General features: G+C 39.0%; 1 protein-coding gene across 8 annotated transcripts in view; it reads left to right on the top strand.

The window, feature by feature from the left end:
- FHOD3 (formin homology 2 domain containing 3) overlaps positions 1-18,415 on the top strand; it is a 503,602-nt gene that overhangs the window by 265,544 nt on the left and 219,643 nt on the right. For all 8 annotated transcript variants that reach the window (XM_060118615.1, XM_060118618.1, XM_060118622.1 and 5 more), the window contains exon 6: positions 12,854-12,948. In XM_060118615.1, coding sequence (XP_059974598.1) covers positions 12,854-12,948 — 95 coding nt within the window. The remainder of the gene's footprint in view (positions 1-12,853; positions 12,949-18,415) is intronic.

Genomic DNA, 18,415 nt, shown 5'->3' on the forward strand with positions numbered 1-18,415 from the left:
AGTTTGCAAGTGAAAGCCTTGTCCAGGACATAAAAAAAGGGCTAGTTTATAGTCAAATGTATGATATGCCTATAGTTATTTCAGTGCTTTTAAAAAACCCCAACAACATTGCATTAAAAACACTTCAGCCTAAACTGTGTAATTCCCTTAAGAAGGTAATGCAGCTCTGGAATCTCCGAGCCCATTTACAGAGTACATGTGACCTGTAATTTCACTGTAATATCGAGTGAAAGGAAAGAATGGATGAGGAGTTTATTAAAAGACTACTCAGGGCAGCAGTGTTTAAGAGCTCTTTGTTTAAAAAGTCAGATGACTCTGCTAGGAAGGAATTACCTTTCAATTTCTTCCATGGCATTTTTGGCATCTTTGGCCAAAGGAAAGGACATGAACAAGCAGGCAAATAACCTACATGAGATTGTTTTCTTGGAGTGGTTGTCTCCGATGAGTAAGAACTTCTTTTTTAAAAAAATTACATCTAGCTCTGGTTTGTAAATGAATATATATTTTATATGTAAGAACTTCTCTTTAAAAGGAAGGCACATGTAACTAAATCAACAGTCTTTTGACAGTCTTAGGAAGCCCTTAATGGAAGCAGAAGGTTCAGAGACACAGGAGCCCAGATGGGGTGGACAGAAAACTGAAAGGTGGTTGGGAGGCTGGGGATGGGAGGGAGCTGGGAGGTCTTCCATCTTCAGCTGATATGGTTAATGTTTTAGAAAATTCAGTAGTGACATCTTTCATGGATTAGAAAAAGAGTGGGAATCAGGCTGGATCAGCAGTTGCTATAATCCGAGAGAGACAATGGAAGCTGGACCTGAGGCAGTGATGGAGGGAAGAAAAGGTGAATTCAAGGCCTGTTTCAGAGGAAAATGGAGGGAATTAGATGACTCACTGGAGGCGAAGGATAAGGGAAGGAAAGGAGTTTGGAATAACAGATTCCAAACTTCTGTGGCTGAGATCTATAGGAAAAGTTTTCATATTTATATAAAATAGAACAAAAATAGAAACAGCCCTTACCTAAAATGAAATGCACTCTATTTTCTATTCTGTTTTGTTTCCTGAAAAAATAAATTGCCGGTCTGGACTCACTAAATTGATTTCCTAACCCACTTGTGGTGTTTGAAAATGTAAGTGTGCAGTGAGCTTCAGTGTGTAGCCTGGGTGATTGGATGCTTTTAACAGGCCCCATTGGGACCCACTGCAGTAGGCAGGGTGAGGAGTGTCAAGTGTTAAGGGGGAAGCAGTTTAAACCCACCAGTCCTGCTTCCAGCAAAGCATCTGGGAGTTATCTGTGATGTATGTTATTGTTCCTTTTAGAAGATCCTTGGACTAAAAGATTTCCAGCTTCAAAAAAGAAAGGAAAATAAGAAGGAAAATGAAAAGGAGAGAGGAAGGGAGAAGAGGAGAAATGAAGAAGAGAAAAAGGATTGAAAACCATGTGGTTAGACTGTTGAGGCAAAGTTCTGAGCAGACCCAGACACAGGGCTTCACTCCAGGCCACCTTCCATGTTGCTGCTAGAGTTCTTATTCTAAAAGCAGAGAGGGAGACGTTCTGCCTGAGAGGGCGTAAGCACACTGGAACTATCTCTCCTATTAGATGTGACTATAAACCTGGGAAAAAAATACATAAAGCAGCTATTTGAGGACTTTGAAGAGTAGATGGTAGTGGACAGATTGGAGAAGAAGACTAAGATTTGAAGATAGCATTATGATGATGCTTTTCACATTTTCCTTCTAGTATTTCCTGGTCTGGACTCAAATCAGCCCCAAACCCAAAAGTGACCATCAGTGTATTCAGAGAGAGTTCCAGAAAAGGCCTTCTATTTCTGGCTTGAGTAGGAGGAAAAGGGACTCCAAACACTCAAGAGTGCAAAAGTCCCCCGGTGTTTCTTAGTCTTTTCTCTGTTATCTTGAACCCCTGCCCCCAGGTAATCGCATGGTAAGAACAGCTGTGATAATAATGTGAGAACAGCAGGGGCCTGCAGGCACCTAAAACTCTGAGGGAAGGAGGCATAAACTTTTGCTTTGATTGAGAGGAGTTGTAGTCACAAGGGGGTTGGGGTGAATTCCGTTTGTATTTTTCCCTCTCTGTTTTCCCACTGCTTGGCCCCAGATGTGAACACAGTCACAAAACGTCAGTGGCAGAGCAGGATAAATAATGGCCCAGCTCTCTGGTTGAAAGACCAAGAAAGGGAGCCCCAGGGAACCTAAAAGCAAGTATCAGGGAGATAATGGAAAAAGAGGAGCTCAGGAAAGTGACCTTCAAAGTTTTTTATGAGCCCCTGGGCTCACCACAAACTACATGCATGAATCTGATGCTAATCAGTATACCAAAGACTTTGAGAACTGAACAAGGTAGACCGCTGCCCAGGTTCCAGACTAGCCACTGGGTGGTAGACATGCAGGGCCAATCCAAATGGCGCAACAAAGGACTTTGAAAATTGAACTGGTATTGGAACCACAGCCCATTAAAGGCAGGTCAGAACTTGTGGCTTAAAGGGAACAGGTTAAATTGCCTGCTTAAACAAAAATGTCAACATTTTCTCTAATATTTAAACAAAATCCAGAGTCTTATAATTTTCAAAATGTTCAGGATATAAGCCAAAATTAGTTGATATACAATAAACTAGGAAGATTTCAACTTGCATAGGAAAAGACAAATCAGTAGACCCCAGTGCCAGGGTGACATTGACTGAATTTGTCAAATGCTTTAAAGCAGCTATTATAAAAAAAGGAAGTAAGGATGAACACTGTTGAAGTGAATGGAAAGATAGAAAGTCTCAGAAAAGAAACAGAAGATATAAAGAAGAGCCAAATGAAAAATTTAGAAATGAAAAATACATTAGTCAAAATAAAAATCTTACTAGACGGGCTCAGTAGCAGAATGGAGATGATGGACCTAAATTCAAATGTACCAATAATTATATTAAATGTAACTGGCCTGATCACAGTGATTAAAAGACAGAGATTATCAGAATGGATACAAAAAACAAGACCCAACTAAATGCTGCCTATAAGAAACCCACCTTAATTATAATGCTATAGTTAGTTTAAAAGCAAAAGGATGCAGAAATAAATATCATAAAAACACTAATCAAAAGAAGGCCATATTAACATTAGAGAAAGTAGAGGCCAAAGTAAAGAAAATAGCAAGGGATAAAGAAGGACATTATAATGATAAAAGAGTTGATTCATCCAGAATTGGAAAACCTATAGAGCTTCAAAATACATGAAGCAAAAACTGAGAGAATTGAAATAAGAAATGGAAAATCCTCTGTTGTAGTTGAAGACTTCAGCATTCCTTTTTTAGTAATCAATAGAACTGGTAGACTGAAAATCAGCAAAGCTATTGTGGAACTTAACAGCACCATCAACAACTAGTTCTAATTGACATTTTTAGAGTACTCTACCTAACTATAGCAGAATACGTATTCTTTTCAAGTACATATAAAACATTCATGAAGATAGGTAATATCCTGGGTCATAAAAATAACAAATCTAAAAGAATTGAAATCATATGATATATTTTCTGGCCATAATGGAGTTAAACTATAAATCAATTATAGAAGGGTAACAGGAATATCTCCAAATGCTTGGAAATTAATTGGAAATTAAACAACATGCTTTTAAATAATCCATATGTTGAAGAGGAATTCTCAAATGGAAATTAGAAAATATTTTGAACTAAATTAAAATGAAAAACAAAAATTTGTGGGATGCAGTTGAAGCAATGCATGTAGAGAAATTTATAGTATTACACGTTTCTATTAGAAAAAAAGAAAATAATCCATAATATAAACACCTGCCTTAAGAAACTAGAATAAAAAAGGAAAAACAAACTCAATCAAGTAGAAGGAAAGAAATGATAAAGATAAGGGTAAAAACTAATGAAATTGAAAACAGAAACAACGGAGTCGATATCAGTGAAACAAAATCTCATTCTTTGAAAAGGAAGATAATAAGCAACAATGACAAAGAAAAAGAGAAGACACTAATTGCCAACATCTGTAATGATAGAGGGGCTATCATGACAGATTCCACAGACATTAAATGAGTAATAAAAGAATACTATGAACAACTCTAGGTATATAAAATTGATAATTAGATGAAATGGGCCAGTTCCTTAAAAACCACAGACTACCAAAATTCACCCAAGATGAAATAGATAACCTGACTAGCCTTTTTACTATAAATGTTATTAATGATGACTATTAAAGAAATTTGATTTGTAGTTAACAATCTTCTGAAAAAGGAATCTCCAGGCTCAGATGGTTTCCTGGTAATTCTGCCAAACATATAAAGACAAAATAAAACCAATTTTACGTAATCTTTTCCAGAAAACATCAGAGGAGGGAATGCTTCCCAACTCATTTTATAGGGCCAGCATTACCATGATATGAAACAAGATGGAGACAGGATACTACAGACCAATAGGTCTCATGAACAAAGATGCTAAAATCCTCAACAAAATATCAACAAATCAAATTCAGCAATCTATAAAAGGAATAATGCACCATGGCCAAGAGGGAATGCAAGGCTGGTTCAGTATTTGAAATTCACTTTGTGTAACTCACCACATTATCAGTCTGAAGAAAACCCACTTGATAATATCAATTGATATAGAAAAAACATTTGACAAAATTCAGCATTCATTTATGATTAAACAAAAACTTCTTAACAAACTAGACATTGGGAGGGATTGTCCTCACTTTGATAAAGGGCAATGTGCAAAAACCTATAGCTAACATCATAATTAATGGTGAAAGACTTACATGCTTTCCCCCTAATACTGAGAAAAGGCAAAGTTGTCCACTCCTACCACCCCTATTGAAATACTTAACCAGTGCAATAAGGCAAAGAGGAATAAAGGGTGGGGGTGGGGTGGGGAATATAGGTTGGGAAGGAAGAAATAAAATTGTTCTAGGTCACAGACAACATTACTGGCTATGTAGAAAACCTCAGAGAATCTACAAAAACATAACCCCCCCAAACCCCTAGAATTAATAAGTTTAACAAAGTTACAGAATACAAAGTCAAAACAAACAAACAAAATTTTTATTTCTATATACTAATAATAAATAGTTGGGAATGGAGAAGTTTTAAAAATATTTCCAGTAGCTCCAAAATATATGAAATACTTATAAATTTAGCAAAAAGCCATATACAGAATCTTCAGTTAAAAACTACAAAACACTCATGAAAATAGGGATCTAAATGATGACATAATAGGATCATGGGTTATAAGACTGAATGTAGTAAAGGTGTCATTCTTCCAAAATTTATCTGTAGATTTAATGCATTTCCCATAATACTTCCTGAAAGATTCTTTTCAGATTTAGAAAAACTGCTTCTAAAATTTACATGAAAAGGCCAAAGGACAAGAATAACCAAAACAATTTTTAAAAGGAAGAATGAAATTGTAGGAGTCATACTACCTGATTTTAAGACTTCTTATGAAGCTACAGTAATCAAGATACTGTGGTGTTGGCAAAAGGATAGACGGATAGATCAGTGGAACAGAATAGAGAATCCAGAAATAGACCCATGCAAACATAGCCAATTGATTTTTGGCAAATTTGCAAAAGCAAATAAAGATAGGATAGTCTCTTCAAACAATGGTATTAGATCCATTGGACATCTATGTGAAAAAGAATATCAATCTAAACCTCACAATTTATACAAAAAAATCTCAAAATGGAGCATATATCTAAATATAAAAAGTAAAACAAAAAATTTTTAGAAAAAATAATTGTGACTGATTTGGGCAGAGGGCTCTCCCCCACTGTGTGTCTTGGAGAGTCTTTCATTGAGTGCTTCTGTCCAGTAGATAATTGATGTGACTTCAGTGACATACTTGATATGACTAATGTTTATTGAGCACCTGCTCTGAGTCAGGCATTGCTCTAACTCAATCCCTACAACACCCCTGAAAAGTAGGTACTACCGTCTTACTATCTTATTTTTGAGATGAGGGAACTGAAGCACAGAAAATTAATAAAAATGCCTCGAGTAAATTCCATGAGCAGCATAACAACAAAGGCCCTGGTCTCTTTTTAGACCTGTGCTATTGTTACCCACCACGGTGTTCTGACATTCTGATCCTCCTCATCCTTCTTAGAAATGGAAATCGCTCATTTTCGTGGTTCCTGTGACCCAGGCCATCTACTTTTCTTTTCTTTTTTTTTTTTCCTGGGCGAGTTTTATTCACAGGCCCTCATTTACATTGGTGGTATTTTGCTGTGGAAGCTTAGTGAGACATTAACCCACTTAAATCTATTTAGTGCCATCTTGTGTCTGCAGTGTGTTTTGCAGGATGGAGTGCTTTAGCTTTAGGGCTAGGGTGCAAAAGATCTAGCCTGAAAGCTTTTGATTGTCACAATATTATGACAAATCAGTATGATCAGAAAGTTGAATTCCATTAGACGTGGACTTTCTGGTGACTTTCTTCCTTCAAAGTGGGCAGTTAATAGAACCTTGAAGGGAAACATCATAGAGTGAAAACTTATAGAAATTCTTACTTTGACTCCCTTTTTGTAGTGGTGCCCTGGCTTGCTGGGCTTTCTGCAGTACCACAGGCCCTGAGCAGTTAGGGAGGAAACTTTCATTCCTGGCTTTTCAGCCTTGGGGGGAGGGTCTCCCCAAGAAATGTACCTTCCAGAAGCTGAACAGTCTACATTGACTTCCCTGTGCCATTTAGCTGATTTAGAAGATGCTAAATATGCCTTGGATTTGCTTCCTCAGCAGTGGAACTTGAATGGAAAGGGACTGTGGTACAAAATCCTCTTCCCTGGAGATTTGCCAGTTTGTTTTGGAAGGGAGAGGAGGAAAGAAAAAGGGAAAGGGAAAAATGGGCAGAATGTGCTGAATTCCCAGAACTCTTTCATGAAGTGGGTGTTATATCTTTCTGAAGGAGGGAGGGGTATGCCAAGAGGGATGGGCTAGTAAAAAAATTCTAAAAACCAAGAGAAGTACCTAACACTTTACATTACACAGTCTTATTTGGTTCCTTTTTGTATATTTCTTTACTTTCCAATTATAAAATTAATAGATGCTTATAATGAAAATCAGGGAAAAGTAGAAAAAAATACATCCAAAGAACATATAACCAATCATAGTGCTTAATATATCATGGGTTTCCCTTTCCTTCTATGCTTGAGATTTTAGTGTTTTACTGAATTACCTAATCATTATAAGGTTCTAGTTTTTAATTATTTTATCAGAAACAGTTCACAGGTTAGGACATAGCTTTGATAAATTGCTGAGTTCTAGATCTGATACATATTTAGATTTCAGTTGATATTTTGATGTTATAGATGACACTCCAGTGAGTATCTTTGCTTTATCCTTTTTTTCCCCCACTTTAACTTAGGGTTATTTCCTTAGGATAGATTCCCGAAATCACATTGGCTTGGGAAGAGCTTAGAGAGGACTTCCAGGCTCTGAGTATAGACATGGAGGAGCCCGCCTGCCCTGGCTGGAGGTGGACTCCACCACTTGGTAGTGATGGGATTTGGGGGCACATACCTTTACTTTTCAGACTTTCCGTTTTTCCCTCTGTCAGACGGGAGTTATAATACCTGCCTCACAGCAGGACTGTTGTATTAATAACACATATAAAGTCCCACCCTTGGACTTTGGGACATGGTAGACACTAAATGGTAACTATTTTAAAAACAATTATAGCACTAAATAGCCTTATTATAGGACTTGTACCAACTTGCCCCACCACCAGGAATGTATGAAGTTACTTGTTTAACCTCTCCAGCAATTGATAACCTAATCATTTCTTTAAAAAATATCTTTCATTATTTAAGTGAAAATTCTACCTCATTGTTTTAATTTGCATTTTTATTATAGTAAGGATGAACAAGTTTGTTATTGTAAACCAGCTTGTCATCTCTCTTATGAAATGCTTTTAGTTTTTTTCTATTGGCATTTAGTATTTTCTTATCAACTTCTATGAATTGTTTATATAATAAATCATTTAAGCCTTTATCATATTTGCTGTCATATCATTTATCTAGTATTATATTTTTATATCAAACTTTGATTTTCTTTGTATGTTACATACTTATTTCTCATTAAGATGAGAAAGTGGTTATAATTGTGATCTATTAATTATAAATTCTGTAGATGAGTTTTTTATTGGGTCTATATATTTCTTGCAAATAATGACAGTATTATGTATTCATTTCTAAACATCCTACCTTTAATTATTTTTTATGTCTTGTTAAATTTGCTTGAAACTCTGTAGCATGGTATTAAATAATCATGGGATTAATGGGTATCATTTTAAAAGTATTTCCGATTTTAATAGGAGTATTCCAGTGTTTCACCACTAAATAGAATATGAAACTGTTATTTTCAAAAATGTACAGTTTATTGTGTCAAGGATATGTTCAATTAATTGTTTAAAATTTTGAGTTTTTACTTCTAAAATACAGCAGAGGGAGGAACACTCCCAAATTCATTCTACAAGGCCACCATCACCCTAATACCAAAACCAGACAAAGATGTCACAAAAAAGAAAACTACAGACCAATATCACTGATGAACATAGATGCAAAAATCGTCAACAAAATACTAGCAAATAGAATCCAACAGCACATTAAAAGGATCATGCACCATGATCAAAATTTATAGAGACAGAAAGTAGATTAGTGGTTGTCTGCACTTGGGGGTGGTAATGGGGATTAATTGTCAGTGGGCATGAGGGATCTTACTGGGACAATGAAAATATTATAAAACTGATTTATGGTGCCATTCAGTAAAGTTACTGAAAAGCATTGAATTGTGCATGTAAAATGCGTGAATTTTATGATATGTAAAATATATGTCAATAAAGTTGTTAAAAAAAAAAAGGATCATGCACCATGATCAAATGGGCTTTATCCCAGGAATGCAAGGATTCTTCAATATATACAAATCAAACAATGTGATAAACCATATTAACAAATTGAAGGAGAAAAACCATATGATCATCTCAATAGATGCAGAAAAAGCTTTCGACAAAATTCAACACCCATTTATGATAAAAACTCTCCAGAAAGTAGGCATAGAGGGAACTTACCCCAACATAATAAAATATATGACAAACCTACAGGCAACATCATTCTCAGTGGTGAAAAACTGAAACCATTTCCACTAAGGTCAGGAAAAAGACAAGGTTGCCAACTCTCACCACTATTATTCAACATAGTTTTGGAAGTTGTAGCCACAGTAATCAGAGAAGAAAAAGAAATAAAAGGAATCCAAATCAGAAAAGAGGAAGTAAAACTGTCACTGTTTTTAGATGACATGATACTATACATAGAGAATCCCAAAGATGCTACCAAAAAACTACTAGAGCTAATCAATGAATCTGGTAAAGTAGCAAGAAATAAAATTAATGCACAGAAATCTCTTGCATTCCTATACAGTAATGATGAAAACTCTGAAAGAGAAATTAAGGAAACACTCCCATTTACCATTGCAACAAAAAGAATAAAATACCTAGGAATAAACCTACCTAAGGAGACAAAAAAACCTGTATGCAGAAAACTATAAGACACTGATGAAAGAAATTAAAGATGATACAAACAGATGGAGAGATATACCATGTTCTTGGATTGGAAGAATCAACGTTGTGAAAATGTCTATACTACCCAAAGCAATCTACAGATTCAATGCAATCCCTATCAAGCTACCAATGGCATTTTTCACAGAACTAGAACAAAAAATTTCACAAATAGTATGGAAACGCAAAAGACCCCGAATAGCCAAAGCAATCTTAAGAAAGAAAAACGGAGCTGGAGGTATCAGGCTCCTTGACTTCAGACTATACTACAGAGCTACAGTAATCAAGACAGTATGGTACTGGCACAAAAACAGAGATATAGATCAATGGAACAGGATAGAAAGACCAGAGGTAAACCCACGCACATATGGTTACCTTATCTTTGATAAAGGAGGCAAGAATATACAGTGGAGAAAAGACAGCCTCTTCAGTAAGTGGTGCTGGGAAAACTGGACAGCTACATGTAAAAGAATGAAATTAGAACGCACCCTAACACCATACCCCAAAATAAACTCAAAATGGATTAAAGACCTAAATGTAAGGCCAGACACTATCAAACTCTTAGGGGAAAACATAGGCAGAACACTCTGTGACATAAATTACAGCAAGATCCTTTTTGACCCACCTCCTAGAGAAATGGAAATAAAACCAAAAATAAACAAATGGGACCTAATGAAACTTAAAAGCTTTGCACTGCAAAGGAAACCATAAACAAGACAAAAAGACAACCCTCAGAATGGGAGAAAATATTTGCAAATGAATCAATGGACAAAGGATTAGTCTCCAAAATATACAGGCAGCTCATACAGCTCAATATCAAAAAAGCAACCCAATCCAAAAATGGGCAGAAGATCTAAACAGACCTCCAAAGAAGATAATGCAGATGGCCAACAAACACATGAAAGGATGCTCAACATCACTAATCATTAGAGAAATGCAAATCAAAGCTATAATGAGGTATCACATCACACCAGTCAGAATGGCCATCATCAAAAAATCAACAAACAATAAATGCCGGAGAGGGTGTAGAGAAAAGGGAACAATCTTCCACTGTTGGTGGGAATGTAAATTGATACAGCCACTGTGGAGAACAGTATGGAGGTTCCTTAAAAACTAAAAATAGAACTACAATACGACCCAGCAATCCCACTGCTGGGCATATACCCTGAGAAAACCGTAATTCAAAAAGATACATGTCCCCTAATGTTCAATGCAGCACTATTTACAATAGCCAGGACATGGAACCAACCTAAATATCCATCGACAGATGAATGGATAAAGAAGATGTGGCACATATATACAATGGAATATTACTCAGCCATAAAAAGAAATGAAATCGAGCTATTTGTAGTGAGGTGGATGGACCTAGAGTCTGTCATACAGAGTGAAGTAAGTCAGAAAGAGAAAAACAAATACCGTATGCTAACACAAATATATGGAATCTAAAAAAAAAATGGTTCTGAAGAACCTAAGGGCAGGACAGGAATAAAGACACAGACGTAGAGAATGGACTTGAAGACACGGGAAGGGGGAAGGGTAAGCTGGGACAAAGTGAGAGAGTGGCATGGACATATATACACTACCAAACGTAAAATAGATAGCTAGTGGGAAGCAGCCACATAGCACAGGGGGTTCAGCTCTGTGCTTTGTGTCCACCTAGAGGGGTGGGATAGGGAGGATGGGAGGGAGACACAAGAGAGAGGAGATATGGGGATATATGTTTATGTATAGCTGATTCACTTCGTTATACAGCAGAAACTAACACACCATTGAAAAGCAGTTATACTCCAATAAAGATGTTAAAAAATAAATAAATCAGAAAAATTTTTGAGTTTTTACATATTTAGGAGCATACTTTTTCTCAGAATGATGATGTGGTTTTGTCATTTGATCTTTTGTTGGATAGTATAATAGTGAGTTTTCTAACATAACACATATATTTGTATGCTTGGAATTTGTGTACAATCACTATTTTGTTCTTTGCTCTTTTCAATCATCACCATTTTATCTGGACTGTTCCCACGACCTACATATAAAGTTGTGTGTATGTGTGTGTGTAAAGCATAAAAGAAAGAATGTAAGAAAACATATCAACATATTAAGTATAATTCTTTAAACTATGAGATTATGAATTATTTTCACTTTACACCTCTTGTTGTCAGCTTTCTAAAATAAGATATCCTAATATTACCAGAAAAAAAAAGTGTCACCTAAAAATGCCAATGCCATGCCAATTAATTATGGCTGCAGTAAGATTTAGGAAGTCAGACCTGATTCAAGGAAGCCTATTTACTTAGAGTATGTAACTTCTGTTTATTCGTATTCTAGAATGCAAATTATTTTGATACCAACGGAACTGAAAAAATAGTTAATATTTGTTTTTTAAAAAAGTAATAACGTGGCTTGTTTTTTTGTTTGGTTTGTCTTGGGTTTTTTTTGGTGAATAATGACAATCTGTGGTGACTATATTTTTCTTAACTAAGAATTTAGGACTTGGTATCAACAGTATTTTTTATGATTTCTTTAAAAAAATTTTTATTGCAGTAAAAGTCACATAATATAAAACATACTATTTTAACCATATTTAATGTACTCAGTGGCACTAAGTACATTCACATTGTTGTTCAACTCTCACCATCATCCATCTCCAGAATTTTTCACCTTCCTAAGCTGAAACTCTGTCCCCATTAAACACTGACCTCCCCACCCCCCTCCCCACCCCCACCCTCTGTTTTCATGATTTCTGACATTTTAAAACCTGAAAGTCTTTAAAAGGATTACAAAGAATATTTAAATACATATTTATCCCTTATCTTAAGGGTTCAAATTGTATTGGCTCAAAATGGTTCCATAGTGTCTGGGACCTGCCTGACCATAGGCTGGGGCACCAGACAAGTTGTTCTTAGAAACTTCATGCACCCTCTTGGCCCCAGCGGGAGGCCACGACCCAGACACCATATCATAGATATCTCTTCCTCGTCTGGGACTACATACAGATATAGAAATGTAAAAACATGCATTTATACATCAAGGCACAGAGGAACAACAATCACTGGATTTGGTGCCTTAATTGCATCTTCCAGACACCAGGATAACCCTTATTTCTTCTGGAGTGATCAACACTTTCTGCAGTGAGATTGCGCTAATTTCAGAGCTCAGGGATTCTCTGCAGATTTGGTTCTTAACATACAGTGTACTTAAAGTGTGAAAATCTCACTTGACATTATGGTCATTGGAGGTTATATTTACATATAAACCATAACGTCTCCTTGCTTCTTTTTCTCTTCTCTTCTGTAGCTTTGGGCCAGATTATGTTGTATGTGGATGGGATGAATGGAGTAATAAACCACAATGAAACCATTCAGTGGCTGTACACGCTCATTGGGTCAAAGGTAAGAGGAGGTTATGATGGAACATTTTATTCAGTTTGCATATCATACTCCTATAATTTTACCCTGTTACCCTCTCTGAGATGGTTTTGCAGAAAGAAGTCCTATTCAGCTTTGTTCCTGCCCTGTCGCAGTACAAATAAGGACTACTATTTTATAGATTAAAAACAAACAAAACCCAGGGGCTTCCCTGGTGGCACAGTGGTTGAGAGTCCACCTGCCGATGCAGGGGACACGGGTTCATGCCCTGGTCCGGGAAGATCCCACATGCCGCAGAGCGGCTAGGCCCGTGAGCTATGGCCGCTGGGCCTGCACGTCCAGAGCCTGTGCTCCGCAATGGGAGAGGCCACAACAGTGAAATGCTCGCATACCACAAAAAATACAAAAAACAAAAAACAAAACTCACTCAAATTGCAAAGAGCTTATGAATTTTTAATGTATTTTTATTTTTTCCTTTTAAGCATTAATCAAATGCTTTTGGCACCTCTGGTTTTTAATGCTTAATTAAAACATTATGCCATGGTTAGAGTATTAATATTACCTGCTGTATTTCATGTTTAATACTTTCAGTTACTTAAGTACATACTTACATGTTATACGTATGTATATGCATATTCCTATATATAGATGAATGAATTTGAGATTGCCTTTCAACTCTGCCATCAATTATAAAAGTGACCAACATTTATTAACAATTTACCTAGGCACCAGGCACCATAGTAGGTGTTTTTCAAGCATTATCACCTTTAATCTACATAAGACCACTCTAAGGTAAACAATGCTATCCCCATTTTGTAGTTGAGGAAATAGTGCTTGGTTATGAGAATCTATCTAATTTCCCCCACGGGTCTTGGCCTACGTCTGGCTGGCCGTGCCTCGGCTGTGAGTGCCCACACTCTGGGGGTGCTGCCTTAAGAAGATCCACCCTGATACCCAAGGGGCGCTGGAAGCTGAGTGAGGCTCTGGTGTGGTCTTCTCTGGATTCAGGTGGGACTGGGAGGTACCTGGCTGGGGGCGAGGCGACGTGGACTTGGAGGAAGTAAGAAGGGATCCTGTCCTGAGCAGATGCTACTGAACCCAGGCTGAAGTATGGTCAGCTTGGGGTGACGCACCATGGCAGAAACCACGGTGACTAGTGGAGGCAACAGGGTCAGGCAGGGAGGGCATCGAGGGCCTGGGTGGGGAATTTCAGCCTGACTTCAGTCACAGAATCAACATAGCTTCCCAGGGGTCCCTGCAGAACCTGTGGTCATCCCAGGCTTCCCATCCCTATGTTCACTGCCACCCCCAGTTGGGCGAGCCTGCCAAGGCTGGCAGGCACCAGTGCCATGCTCTTAAGCAATGAGTCACATCCCTTGGCCTCACTTCTCAAAGTACCTGCTTCCTGAGGACCCTGCCGTATTTCAGGAGCACTCAGCCTTGATTTGACTTTATGACAAGAATAGATCTAGTTGAGGCTGTATCTTCCTTCCAGACTTGGTGATGGTGCCCTTGTGTCGGTGGGAGGGCCTTTGTCCTCTGGATGGCTTTGGTATGCAATACCCACTGGGTCCCAGGTCCTTGGTTGCCCTTACATCTTCCTCTCAATTTTCCTTTTCCCAATATTATTGATGATAGAATCCCCCCAGTCCCATTTTATAATAGAAACAGCCATGGTTTCTCTTAGAAGACTGAAAATCTGTTCTTCTTTTTAAAAATTTGGCTCTGTTTTCTATGGAAAATGAATATGGCTCTATTTACAAACTGCTGTAGGTGACCTTACAAGCTGAGTGGAATCCTGGGCCTAATAGGCTGATTTAGCCAGGCTGAGGGAAGATGTATATCTCATATCCTGTTTCAGCGTTTTCTGATTTTTCTTTCCTTCTGCTGGGAGCCTTCCCTAACCTTCATGTTCATTTGGAAGTTGCTCCCTCCCCTGTGCTCTCTGCATGGTCTCAAGGACCCCAAAAGCTAGGGAGATGGGAGAATTTGCAATAAAAACTGACTTTATTATGGTCATGATAAAACGCCAACAAGCAGCCCTATTTCCAAAAGGGAATAAAACCTAGCAGCTATGCTTGTGATAGGAAAAGTGACAGCCTTTTAGCTCATCACCAGGAAGGGAATAGAGGGAGGGCAAGGTCCCGGTGGTGGGAGTGGGAGGGGAGAGAGGATGGCAAAGGCAGGAAGAAGAGAAGAGAGAGAGGGGAAAGGGTGAGAGGAGAGACCATGGGCTAGGAAGAAAAAGAGGGGATGAGAAAAAGGAAGTGGGCCTAACAGAAGTGCCTCTGTCCATTCAGTAGATGGGAGGAAGGCTCAGAGCCTTCAGTGTTGCAGCAGCATCCTGTCAGTTTCTTTGGAATCATTCTGCAAGGAAAAGGAATGCACACGGACAACCTTATTGACTTCTAAATACCATGGAGAAATCACAAAATTAAAAGTCCTCAAGAATGAGTTTGTAGGAATTATGCTTCCCCCACTTCCTTCCCTGTGTAGCACACACAGCGTTCGGGACCTTGCGCATCTCTCCTCGGGGCCTCTGTCTCCCCAGCCTCCTCTCCAGCCACCTGGGGCACCAGCCTCTTCCCCAGCCACTTGGGGCATCAGCATCAGATCAGTGCTGGTTTCTTTCTCCATCTTTCATTTTCCAGAAGGAAGGTACACAATAGTCTCCAGCTCTTGTGTTCAATACCAGGCCAGTCACCCTGAGGAAAAGAAAATAGAGTCAAGGGTCAGCCTAAGCCTTGTTGGAGCTTATGGCGTTGTTAGAAAGGGGACCATGGGTCATGCTCACAGCCCGTGTCCACTCTGTGATGTCAGAGGAAGGTCTCGCCTGACCCTGCAGGGGGTGCTCGGTTCCAGGCTAGTGGCTGAAAGTCAGCAGTGGTAGCAGCCACCGAGTTTATCTTCAGTGCAGTTCTAATGAGATCACTTGTCTTTATAAAACCAGTATGGTGGTCTCAACACTCCCCCTCACCGCCATGACTGGACAGTGAGGAATCTGCAAAGACGAATGGATGCACCAACATTGAAACCCTTAGGTTTTGAGAAGGAAGCCTTGGGCCCCTCCTTCAACATTCAGATTGGTCAGTACAGCCACAGTGGTTTTCCTGGTTCAAATTAAATTAAGAAATCAGGAAAGCCAGGGGTCCTAGGGTTTTCTTTTGATGAAGATTTCTCGGAACCTAAGCAACATGAACCTTGAGGTCCTGTTGTTTTCACCTTAAACAGGCACAGAGTTGATAATGGAATCCTGGGTTAGAGAAACCTTGTCATTCTATTTTCATAATTCTTCATTTTCCTTCCATGAAAGGCAACAAGATGTGAGTCTGCCAGAGGGCCATTATGAAATATTTTCAGATATTTGTGTCTTATAGACAGAGGAGAAAATGTTACATTTGCAGCTAAATAATTACTTTTTAAAAGAAAGAAAAAGTGTTTTCAATAACATGTTTCATTCTTTTTACAAAGATCCATCTTTAAACTTCCCAGTCAGAGGTAAGAAGCAGATGCTCACCCCATGGCTTTGCACACAGTATGGATTTTTTTTCTTTTAGTGTTTCTGGAAGTCTCATTAATTGGGGTAAGGTGATTCAGCTTGTACAGCATAGCCTTTCGTCATCCTCACACAGAGAGTCTGCCTCTCTGTGTCCGTATGGATCCCCTTCTGGCCATGGGGGAGGCCGCAGGGGTTGTCCACCTCCTTGTGGGTTTCATGATCTCCTGATGTCATCATGAAATCCGCCCATTCTGTGTTGCTAGTTCTGCATTTTTCTATCTGCCCCACTGAAGCTCATTCTTCCAGCTGCGCCCGAGGTTGCTGGCCACAGATCTCCAGACTTTCTTTGTACTGTGTGGGGATGGCCCTGTGTCCCGACTCCCATGTAGCCTAGTTGCTAAACCTGAGTCTAGGGGAGCGCTGGCCACAGCCCCCTATCACACACACACACACACACACACTCTCACACAGCTTAGAAAGCCATGCTCCCTCTTCTCCCTACCCCCCCCCAAACACACACACACACACACACACACACACACACACCACACTGGGAACATTGCTCAAAGTTTCGTTAGGATGGTAGAATGATGAGAAGTATCGTGCAGTGTGTAGGATGGAGGTGGGTGGGTTGGGGAGAAACTGACAGGGATGGGAAGCTGGGGGGATAGCACAGTATCAAATCTCTGAGGTGGTGAAGCCTGGCTAAGAATTACAGCAGAAACGGAACGATGAACATTTGGAGACATTTTGAGGAATAGCTTCCTAGGATTGGGTTCCTGCATGTAGAAAAACAAAATCAAGAATCAAAGCTAGGGTCATAGTTTTGAATCTGGGCAGCTAGAAATACATCATTGCCTCTGGCAGGAGTAGAAAAGTTGGATATTGGGGTTCATTAGCAGGAAAGCTTTGGCATTCTGGTTATGAGATGAAGGCAGTGTCTCCCTGGAGAGCTAAGCAGGTGTGTCCAGGGTTCCAGGTGCTCTGGGAAGTGCTGGCTGGTTGTGGAGGAGAGGACGTTCCGTGAGCCCTTTGGTCATGGTCATTGGCATGTCACTGCCAGTGTGGTCCACTGAGATGACCTACATGTGGGTGAGATCTGAAAAGCTTTTTAATTTTTTTTTTGGTTAAACTTTTTATTTTGAGATAATTGATAATTGTAGATTCACATATAATTGTTAGAAATAATACGTAGAGATCCTGTGTAATCTTCACCCAGTTTTCTCCAAAGGTAACATCATGTAATGCTGTACTACAGTATCACAAACCAGGAGATTGAGATTTTGGTACAGTCAAAAGACAGAATATATCCATTACCAGCAGGAGCACTAATATCACTTCCCTCCTATTCCCACCCCCACCTACATCCCTGGAAACCATTAATCTGTTCTTCATTTCTACACTTTTGTGATTTCAAGAGTGTTATATAAATGGTAGTGTACATAGCATGTAACCTTTTGGAGCTGGCTTTTTTTCACTCAGAAGAATTATCTGAAGATTCACTGAAGTGCTTTTTGAGTTACATAATATAAAATAGAATCCTAGCCTTGAAGAGATGGCAAAGTCTTGTTCAAGGTGTTCCTGACATTCACCAGCCACATTGCTGATACTCTGGCAGAGAGAGTGCCATTTCCCCCCAACAGCCATTAATAGACGCTGGAATTGTGGGAAAGCCTTCCTTGTTGGGACCCACCTCGGCCCCTCTGTAATTAACCAAACGCTGTGCACTGCTTTCTTGAACAACACACACTCACTTCCCCATGGATGCTCTTTGAGTATTTAAAGGCAGGTGTCATGCCACCCAGTCCAAACTAAACTCGATGGTTTCCACAGATAGTCCTTGGGGATATAGTTTACAACTCCTCATCATATGGGTTACTAATTTTTCTGTCTATCCAGTACAAAGAATAGTAATATGGTAGGCTCCTGGGATACAGTGTCACCCTTCCACAAATCCTACCTCTGATTTCAGCAGCAGCCCTGGGTGCTGGC

The sequence above is a fragment of the Mesoplodon densirostris genome, chromosome 15 (genome assembly GCF_025265405.1).
Source record: "Mesoplodon densirostris isolate mMesDen1 chromosome 15, mMesDen1 primary haplotype, whole genome shotgun sequence".
Classification (NCBI taxonomy): Eukaryota; Metazoa; Chordata; class Mammalia; order Artiodactyla; family Ziphiidae; genus Mesoplodon; species Mesoplodon densirostris.